Source organism: Mustela nigripes, chromosome 6, assembly GCF_022355385.1.
Source record: "Mustela nigripes isolate SB6536 chromosome 6, MUSNIG.SB6536, whole genome shotgun sequence".
Classification (NCBI taxonomy): domain Eukaryota; kingdom Metazoa; phylum Chordata; class Mammalia; order Carnivora; family Mustelidae; genus Mustela; species Mustela nigripes.
The window spans coordinates 44,863,409-44,874,854 of NC_081562.1; the positions used below are offsets into that span (position 1 = coordinate 44,863,409).

The 11,446-nt window shown below is 34.8% G+C and overlaps 1 protein-coding gene across 1 annotated transcript in view; it reads right to left on the reverse strand.

Annotated features, from left to right (window-relative positions):
* TRHDE (thyrotropin releasing hormone degrading enzyme) overlaps nt 1-11,446 on the reverse strand; it is a 405,975-nt gene that overhangs the window by 100,921 nt on the left and 293,608 nt on the right. The window contains exon 7 of the mRNA XM_059402447.1: nt 10,601-10,666. Coding sequence (XP_059258430.1) covers nt 10,601-10,666 — 66 coding nt within the window. The remainder of the gene's footprint in view (nt 1-10,600; nt 10,667-11,446) is intronic.

Below are 11,446 nucleotides of genomic sequence, written 5' to 3' on the forward strand. Positions count from 1 at the left end.
CTGCTGCCGCATCTCCATCTCTAGCCTTGGGACCCTCCCCTTCTCTCAGCCTCCAGTTGTTCAAGACCCGCAGGGCTTGTTTCCTGGCCTTTGCCCCCGAAACATTCTCAGGTCCCCCCTCTTCCTCACCTCTCATGCATATACCCTTTACCCCATCTATCCCCAGATCCCTCCACGGGACCTTCAAAAAACACTGTGAATCCACGTCTCTGTGTATTTACTGACTATTTATGTTGCCATCACCTCTCACCTGAATCTTCAAATATCTTCCTAATTTTATTACCCGATTCCTGTCTTGGTATGCTGATTGCCCCACTCCCCGTGTATTATTATAAGTTGCCAAATAACTATTTTAAATATAAATAGAACCACATCACATCCCAGTTTAAAACTGTTTAATAGCAGCCCGCTGCACTCAGAATAAAATCCAGCCTTCTTAGCACTTAGTACTGCGTGACTACTTCCGGCCTTCCTCTCCCACCTTCTCTCTCCTTACTGACTCGGCTGAGCCACACCAGCTTCGTTCTTTCCCTAGAAGTTGCTCAGTCCTTGGCCTCAGCCCTTTGCACAAGCCGTTCTATATTTCCAGAATGATCTCCTTCCTCCCCCAGGTTTCTCTTGGCCTCCAGACCTCAGTATGGATGCCTTCTTCTTAAGGAGTTCCTGAGCGCCCAATCTAAAATTGCCTGACCCATCTGCCCATATGTTCCCTCACAGCATTCTATTTTCTTCCTTCCCAGCATTTCTCGCATTTAGTAAATATATATGTATTTGCTTTTTTCCTGTTTAGGGTCAATCTTATCCTGTTACATATGATTTGTGAGATCAGGGGCCATCTCTGCTGGGGGCGGCATGCCCTGAACACTCGGTACTTACCACAGTGTCTGACATAAAGTGGGTATATAATAAGTTTGTGTGGAATAAATGAATAACCGAACATGCCTGATAGGGGAGCAACATGTGCTGTGGGTCTAAAACAAAGCACAGCTGGTGCAGGAAGTGAAATCAGAATTTTGGTTTATTACCACAAAGCATTAAGGAAAAATCTTAGCACTATAATGAGCTATGTTTCAGGGGGAAAAAATGATCTGTGAAATAATCACAGGGAGAGACCTTGAGCAGGAAAGAACAAGTGAATATAAGAGCCTGATTGCAAGAGGCAATGAGATTCAGGATGACAAATGAACATCGCCATTTCTTTGTGTGTCATACTAGCACAGATCCCCCTCCTCCATGGACAAAAAAACCAGAGGTAGACCAAATGGGTTTGTGTTGTTGCTGTTGTTGTTGTTTTAAAGATTTTATTTATTTATTTGACAGACAGAGATCACAAGGAGGCAGAGAGAGAGAGAGAAGGAAGCAGGCTCCTGCTGAGCAGAAAGTCCAATGTGTGGCTCGATCCCAGGACCCTGGAATCATGACCTGAGCCGAAGGCAGAGGCTTTAACCCCCTGAGCCAAATGTTTTGAATAGACTTGAACCTTTTGTAAGGCATTTTCCAAATATATAACTTAGGTCTTTAGCACTCCTCCTAAGCCACTAATTTATAACATGGGCTTTTTCACCATAATACTAAGATACTTAGAATCATGGGGAAAAAATAATGTGTAGTAAATATGTTATGGTTTATTATTTTTACTGTATAGTCATTTATACAAAATTATGAAAAAGGGAGTAAACCTTCAATCTTCAAATGGGTAGGAACGTGGGTGATTATATCACCAAAAAGTGAAATACAAGAGAATATATGAAGTGTTTCCAACATCATTTGTGATTAAAAAAAAACATAAACACTGAGATAGCAATTGGGTAAGTTTTTTTTTATTTATGAAATTAGTAAGAAAATTATTTTGGAAAGTAAGACCTAAGGCTGTTTGCTTAGTGCATTATAAAAAGAATTTTCAAACTTTACTTCTACTTCTATGTACTGGCTTAACATTTTGGAAGAAAAATTAAGAATGTGATTCCAGAAGTGGATATGAAGAGACAACCAAAATGTAATAGGAAAAATCTATCATTTGAAGACCATGACAGTATTGTTCATTTAACAGAAACTGGAAAGTGATCTGGATGTTCACAAACAAGGAAAAAACTAAATATATTATGGCACACCCAGTATTAACCTATATAATAGCATCACCAAGCAGTTAAGGAAACATGAGTAATGAGAAAAACCACCTTCCCAACTCAGTAAGGTTCTTTTTGCATCAAAACGTACAACATTGCCAGATATGTGGTTCTAGGCTATTACATGAAGGTTCTGAAAAGAGAACATTAAAGGAAAAGAAAAAGAAATTAACAGAGGAAAAGAAAGAAAACTGCTGACGTAGGCATTATAACAGGTCAGGGAAACAGATGCCTGGGAAGCAAGTTTACCGTGTCCTGCACTAGCGATCTAATCAATTGGTACCGTCCTCAAGGAGTGAGAGATACTTTGCAGTTCGGTGTACCCATAGCAATGCAAATTTAGAGACTGGTGTACGTTTGCACACATATCCACATACAAATATATCCACTCGTCAACCAAAGGTGTCTAAAAATTTCACAGATACAATTTAAATATGGTTTCACTTATTTGTGGAGCATAACAAATGGCATGGAGGACATGGGGAGTTAGAGAGGAGAAGGGAATTGGGGGAAATTGGAAGGGGAGGTGAATCATGAGAGACTATGGACTCTCAAAAACAGTCTGAGGGTTTTGAAGGGGTGGGGGGTGGGAGGTTGGGGTACCAGGTGGTGGGTGTTAGGGGGCACGGATTGCATGGAGCACTGGGTGTGGTGCAAAACTAATGAATACTGTTATGTTGAAAATAAATAAAAAATAAATTAAAAAAATAAATAAGGTTATCTAAGATATCATTTTATAGGATCAACTCTATATAGCTAAAATGTATAAAATATCCTGAGCCCTTAACAGGTAAAAGAAAACCAATAAATATAACTTTCTAAGACTTCCTATTGAGCTGGGTAAATGCCTGCAGGATGACCAAATAGAGATATTTGTCATTAATAATAAGGGCTTTTTAGCTAATGCTATGTAGTCATAGTGGTCAGTTAACAATATTGAACTCAAAGGCAAAATGATAAGGATTCGATAAGTAGCTGTATATAAACAAATGAGTTGAAACTGATGAAATGGAAGCTATTTCTCTCTGATTGAGAAATATGAATAACTGCTGCTATCTAATTTTTAAAGTATTTGCTTTTTATTGAGATTGTATTCTTGATTCTCAAATCTATATAATTAATATTTTTCTATATTAGTATTCTCAATAATTTTAGCTTTCTAGTTAGGTCTATATAAGTTAAATGCTAATTAGGTCAAATCCAACAACTAAAAACACCAGCAATGATAGCACTATTATCATATGGTATTGAGTGATCACAACAAATTAGTGAGAAGTGTTAACCTTCTCCCTCTAATATAACTAAAACTGCCCAGTGATTTAAGTGAAACACGGAGAAATTTGAGCAAAAGCTGCCGGTGGTTATTCATTTTAGATTAATCATGATTCAGTTATCATCTGGATGAAAACACAGTACTACCTCTTCAGAAAGGAAATGAACTTCGACACACTGTCTCTGTTCCTCTATTATTCTATGACTTTTCATTTTTCCGAAAAAACTACATGTGAGAGAAAAAACGTTCTCTCAGAAACACAAGCTGGAAGTTATTGAATAAAAATCCTGTGTACACATGTTAACATAGAACTTCTCACTGGAACACAAGTTATTGAGTATGTTGTTGCTACTAATAATCCCTCTGGCTTTGTGCCTGTCATTATCTTCAGGCTATCAGAATTTTATGAGCACAAACCAATAATAATGATATTTCCCTTTTGCTTTTTATCCACACCTCATTGCCTTACATTGATTTGCATAAGCAATTTCTACCCTGATAATTGGAGCCAAACATCTTGTTCTGGGTTATCTTATGGAAAAGAGCAGTTAAATACTAATCAGGGGAAATCTTTTTTTATTCAACTACATTTTAGATGATATTGAATTACCCTTATTGGTTGAGAAAGAAGGTAACTCATTTTCTGACATGGATTTCAAGTTTTGAGTTTATATCAAGCTTAATAATGATGTTTCTTCACAATTTCATTTCCCTGATGTTGACTCATAATAACATGAAAAATGATGTCGTGAGGTTCAAATCATTATAACAATATTGTTTTGTTTAAAAAGAAAAAGCAACAGTACTATGTAATAATTATTTTTTAATAGCTACTGAGCCAATCAATGTTATCTGAGGGTTTCATAATTATAGCTTTATTCTTTTATTTCCAGAAAAATAAGAGAAAAGGAGAAAATATAACCTGGAGATTAAGACATGTAAAAAATGAAATAAGAAAGGTCAATGCCATGTAAAAAAAATTCTTTCTGAAAGAATCATTACTTGAATCACTTCAGAAATAAGCATAGTACTTAAATAGAATGAGGATTTGAGCTATGGGAACTTAAGTTATAAAAACACAGTAAAAAAAAAAATAAAAACCACACAGTAAAAGAAGTACATCTTAATTTACTGATTATATGCATAAACATTACTACATGTGGATGAAAATTAACAAATAGGCACTGAAACAATCAGATACCCAGGAAATAAAAAGATGTAAGGACTGCTGAAAGATTCAGCAATACTTAACCAGTATTATGGTTTGAAGACGGAGTGAACTATAACCACACTCAGGAGACCACAGTGTTACCCAAGCCAACAGAAGAAAGTCTTTCAAAGCACTTCTGGATAAAGACTATGGATTGAACAAACCCATCTAGTTTCACTCACTTCCCAAACCTAAGTAGAACTATACTGAGTGTATAGGTATCATCAGTTCTTTGTGAAAACTAAATATCTTGATTTTCTGAAATCTAGCAGCAGCTTTCCTGACATTTACTCCTCTAACCCTTCCAACAGTATTTTAGAAAATTTATATACTCTGTGTTAAATCCCTTTCTTTTAAAAGACCTAGAATGGATTTGGTTTTGCTACTGTATCATGGGCCAGGAGTGGTATGTTCCAGGAAATAGACCCTCAACGATGGGAATCTACAATCTAGATTTGTGCCTTGATTATATTTAGATGAGGTAATATCACTGAACATGGGTAATAAGGTTCTGGTAAACTATGGTTTTCAGGGTCAACCAGTTTCTTAAATTATCATCTGTAGTTGTCTAAATTGAAGAAGAGGCTTTTTGGGAAAACAAATAATTGCTTCAACAGGACATTACCAGAGCATACAGAATTACAAAGTCTTTGAGGCTTTATAAAGCCTTTACAAAGGCTATTTCTGACAGGAGGGAATTGGGACGGGGACCTTGAAAGTATAAATTCCACTGAGCCTCTTTTGGGGTCAAAAGCAGCTCTTCCTGTCTCTGGAAAAGTTAGTTATCACTAGTTTGAATTTCTGATAATGGCACACTCACTGGGGGAGAGGGGGGCATGCTGATTCTCAAAACCAACATCCAATATATCTCAATGCCATCAGACCCACAAGGACAGTTGACTCCAGCTGATTCCAGGAATATAAGTAGAAATTTTTACTTTAGAAAAGATAGCATATACACTAAAAATCACCAAGAAATTTCAAAAAGTCTGTAGAAAATGTCATCTGAGACAACTGTAGCTTCATCATAAACATGTAAAGTATCCAGTGCAAAATATGAAAGTATAACAAAATACCAAAGATAACTAAAAAGCAAGGGAAATAGAAGCAGTTTCTTAGCAGTAGGCAAAAGGAAACATCGCCAGCAAAAATTCCCTGTAACAAAAACTGCTGGTCTGGTTTGACTATAGTTACAGCACTATGCACATTGAAGGCCATTAGCCTTAATATTCAGATAATAACTAAAGATTCCAGAATAGGGAGTCACTCACTTTTGCACATCTGGTTTACAAATTTTTCTATCAAAATAGTTGTTCCCAAATTAAAGTATCAAACCCAAATTGTCTAACTAGTTAAAAAAAAATGCATTAAATAAATCTTACATTTGGAGAATCTGAAAGATGAAAAAAGTCTTAAGAGAGTATTTAGTCCAACTCTTGCATTTTATAACCTTGGAGTCAGGAATCGAGAAGATTTCATGATTTGTAGAAAGCCCAGCATTAATTGGAAACAAAAATGAGAATCATTTTCATTGCCTCATGCTTCCCAAAATATATGAGCTATTATTCTGGGAAATGGCTTATGTAAAACAGTAGAGACAGAGTTTGCAAAACTATAAACATATCTACGTTTTAAAAATATATTACTTATGAGGACATACCTCATAAGAGGTATTATATTACTTATGAGGACATACCTCATACCTCATATGAGGACATACCTAATGCAACAAGGGTTCATGCTTGATTTGCTCCACATTTCATTTTCAATTTAGACATCAAAACAGAAGCCGACTTATTAATGGTAGGCAGGACTAATATTTTAAAACTATATATACTGTCTATTTATAACTGTGTATAACTATCTATAGCTATTTTAGAACTATACATACTATCTATATATATATATAACTGTATATACTATCTATATACTACAAAGAGAAGTTTTTGAGGCAATTTTATTTATTTATTTTATTTATTTTTAGTGTATAATGCATTAGTTGTTTCAGGGATGTAGGTCTGTGATTCATCTGTCCTACACAACACACAACACTCACCACAACACAATGCCCATCTCCCCTACTCTTCCAGCAACCCTCAGTTTGTTTCCTAAGAGAATCTCTTATGGTTTGTCTCCCTCTCTGGTTTCACAGTTTCATTTTTTCCTCTCTTCCTTTACGATCCTCTGCCTTCTTTCTTAAATTCTGCGTATCAGTTAGTTCATATGATAATTATCTTTCTCTGATAGACTTATTTTGCTTAGCATAATACCCTCTAGTTCCATCAACATCACTGCAAATGCCAAGATTTCACTTTTGATGGCTGCATTAATATTCATATAGATGAATATTAATATTATGATATTAATATTAATATTATATATGTATACACCATATCTTCTTTATTCATTCATCTGTCAATGAACATATGGGCTCTTTCCACAGTTTAGCTATTGTGGACATTGCTGCTATAAACACTGGGGTACAGATGCCGCTTCAGATCACTATATTTGTATCTTTGGGGTAAACACCTTGCTTGCGCTCAATCTCATCTGATCTTGGAAGCTAACCAGGGTGAGGCCTGGTTAGTACTTGAATGGGAGGCAATTAATTTTAAAACTATGTCAAAATGAACCATTTAAGCATCAAATAAAATTTAAGAAACAAGGGAATTAAACAAAAAAAATCAAGAAGACCAGACCAAGGAAAGCTGTGATTATTCTGTATGAAACTATTTATTAGGGGGCACCTGGGTGGCTCAGTCATTAAATATCTGCTTTCAGCTCAGGTCCCGATCCCAGGGTCCTGGGATCGAGGCCCCATTGGGCTCCCTGCTTCACAGGAGGTCTGCTTCTCCCTCTACCACTCCCTCTGCTTGTGTCCCCTCTCTCACTGTCTCTCTCTCTCTCTGTGTGTCAAATAAATAAATAAAAATCTTTTAAAAAAAAGAAACTATTTATTAGACTTTCTAATAGATGATTAAATGAATCAAATGGTTACTAGGAATAGAACTTTCCTCAAAAAGTCTCTAGAGTGCCTTCCTGCTGTGGAATATATGGGTGAAGTGATACAAGATAATACAAAAGGTAGATGAATATATTTGAATTGATACTCAGATACTTTGTAAGTTAAATAAAAACATTTGAATTCATCCAGAAATTTTCAAGAAACCTACTACTACTTTTATTACATTTAATATATAAGTATTATATTTATATAAATTATTTTATAGCTATCAATATTTATTACATATTAATAATTATTTATATTAGATTGTAAATTTTATATTGTGTATATTATATAATGCATACAGTTGACCCTTGAACAACATGGGTTTGAACTACACAGGTCCACTTATACGTGGATTTTTTATCGTATAGTATTATTGAGGTATTTTCTTGTCTTTAATATTTGATAACCCTTTTTCTCCAGCATGCTTTACTGTAAGAATATAGTATATAACAGAACATACAAAATGTGTCAATAGACTGTTTATGTTATCAGTAAGTCTTCCAGTCAACAGTAAGCTACTCATAGTTAAGTTTTTGATCATCAAATTTATATGAAGATTTTTGGCCGTGTCAGGGGGTGTGAGGGGGTCAGTTCCCCTAACCCCTTCATTGTTCAAGGTTCAACTGTATATATTTAATATATTTCTGGTTGTCTTTGTAAAAAATATTAGCCTTGTTCCGAAAAGTGTTTAGGATGAGTCGTGAGGATACAAAAACTGTAAGAGAGCACAAATTTTACTAGAAACCTCCAGCATAAGATTGTTCCTATGCAGAACATGAAAGGTCTTAGTAAAAAATGAAGAAAAAAAGGAGGAAAGGAAAGGCAAGAAAAACAGAGGGAAGAAGGAAGGGGGGGGGGGAAGGAGAGAGAAAATGTATATGAAAAACATACTATTTCCAATCTGTGATTGACTACAAAACTAACCCTGGGTCTGTCTTCAACATAAACTTCTATTTGCCAACATAGAAATAGCCACGGTTAATGTAAAAACAGTTAATGGATTTTCCAGCAAAGGTAAGCGTTGACAGTCCAGATTAGCACCTACAACAACATGTAAACCAAGACTCCCCAGAGCCTTGTGGATGGGAAATACATTAAATCAACTCAGTGACCGCTCAACACCATGACACAAACGGTCTGTTCAGGAGGTCATTTCCAAAATGTACCCCATACATCTTCATGCACAAGAGATGATAATTTATCACCTAGACATAGGGATCTACTGTAAACTAATCCAAACTGCTGATGATACACTAAATCAGTTTGAGTGATGAGTATAAATAAAGCTGCAAGCAAAGTACTGAAGGATACAGATCTTTCTGATCAATGAGATGTCACAGGCAAATGAAATGCAATGTTGACAAACATAGAGTCCCCTCAGTTGAAAATTAACCACTTCATGTATCAGAGCATAAAGGCACATATTTAATAAAAGTTTACTATAATAGGAGTCCAAGGCTATATTCCTTTTCAGATAAAACTGAAGAGACTGAGTCAGTAGTACAGGGTGTACAAAAAATTGATATATTTTTGCATACCACCAAAAAAGCGACAGGATAAAGAAAAACTTTGCAAAGCAGTAATCCTTCCCAAATAATATAACTAGAGTTGTTCAATCTGCTGAGCAAATCCAGATGAAGAAAAACAATAAAAATTTTATACAGAAAGTGATTTCACATCAACTTGCTGCCAGGAAATCAAATTCAATTTGTGTTGCCCTTATGAAAGCTTAGATATTTTCTGGAACTGTCATACTACAATTTCAATGGGGGAAAAACAAAGGATTGGGGATAGGAAGGACATTCCTCCAGACAGTTGGTATTCATGGAGGGCACTCCTTGAGAAAAAAGATTTTCCCAACTATGTGATCAGAATAGAGACTTCAGCATCCAGCAAACAGGTTCAATAGAATTCAGCTATTCTGAAGGTGTCCCGAATGGAAAGAGCTGATTAAAGTAAATTTCAACCCCTGCTGGAACAAATCTGTAAGAATATTTTCTAAGGGAAATTAGTCTCCAACAAATTTATATTTTTTTCTTCATTCTGTTAAGTATATGTAACTTTGTCATAACATATTCAACTCTTGCTTTGTATTTTATCTTTTAGTTTATTTTAGGTAAAGATAGAATTATACTACTAAGATATGACCTAATCCCATACGTAGTTTATTTAAATTTCAAAATGAAAAGCTTACTAAGAACAGATAAGATTGATTGCTCTCTCTGTTTTACCATAATTGTATTTCAGGTGAACATCAATTTACTTTAAAGGACACTTCTAAGTAGCAGAATGCATCATAAATAATTCATCAATCACAGCTGCTCGAAACATGATTTACTTCAACAGATTCAATGGAATAAAAGTTCTATTTTTCTATATTTGTGTATGCTTTAAAGTGTTTAAGGACCCTCCTTTTTAAAGAATCACTCTTAGATTACATACTTCATACTTAAAATGCAGTCTGATAACACTGGGGTTTTTTGTTTATTTTAAAACATATTTCCAATTTTAAAAACATTTAAATATATTCAGAACAAATAACAATTTATGTATATCAACAGTAAAACAACAGCAACATAAAAGAACAAGTCTGAAAAACCGGCATTAAGATTTTAAGTTTAACATAATTTATTTTCACTTTATATTAACTTTTATACCGAAGGAAAAGTGAGGTAGGCTTTTAGAGCATCTTATACCGATTATTTGGAATCTCACATATTTGAAAAATACTTCAATTTAAAAATGCATATTGAACAGATCTAAATTGCATAACTCTTCAAGTTCTACCAGTTGATACAGTGAGAATACTATCTACCACTTTCGTTTGTCATACGGAAAGACTCTGCTTACCTTATTCATCTTAAAGTTTTCCATCAAAGGCAGCAATTTTGTATTGGCAATTTCTCAAGCTGTGAAATATCTTTAAAATAAATATATTGACAAGGAAAATGTTAAGAAAAAGTATAAAATGTTTTACTCACTTGCAAACCCCTTTGAAATACTGAATGGCCCATAAAATTAGCCAGCATTCTAATTAGAGCAGCACCCTGTAGGAAAAAGTATTTAAAAAGAAAAAGAAAGAAAGAAAGGGGAAAAAATTAATCAAATAACATAATTCAATAATTATCCTATATCCATTAAAAAATCTGCTTCCATCATGCTATTGTATTCTTAGAAAAGAAACAAGAGAATCATGAATACAATATCCCACCTTGCAGATAACAATGGACTATTTGTTTTGTGGATCTAAAAGTTCCATGGATATAAAACCAGTGACTTCTGGACAGTCTCCTGGATAGAGTGAGTATCTCAAGGCAAAAATAAGCTGTAATTTAGGAGTAATAAAATTTTTATTGAACACTGCCTATGATGGAGTTAATAAAACGTGGTCCTTGTTCCTACAAGCTCATAATCTAGTAAGAGAGGGATACCCCTGTTAATAAATAATCATATTAAAATAGAGCTTTAGAGTCTCATAGGTACTTACTCTACCTCTGGCTCCACTAGAAGTTGAGCTATAAAAGTGGAGAGTATTGAGACTGCTTGGGTTCAAATCCTGGTTCCGACACTTATCTTGCCATACGTACTCAGGAAAATTATTTAACCTCTCTATTCCTCACTTGTGTCACCTTATAAAGTGTAGCCTATACCAGGCTTTATGTCATGTAATTGTTCTGAAGCTTACATGAATTACAATATGTAAGGCGAACTGGGTCTGAAAAACAGTAACCGTGATATGAATGTTAGTGATCAGTATTATATTATTGTTTTTATTTCCTGCCTATTTTGTTTAGAGGCTGGATGTAGCCCCCTATGTGCAGGAAAAA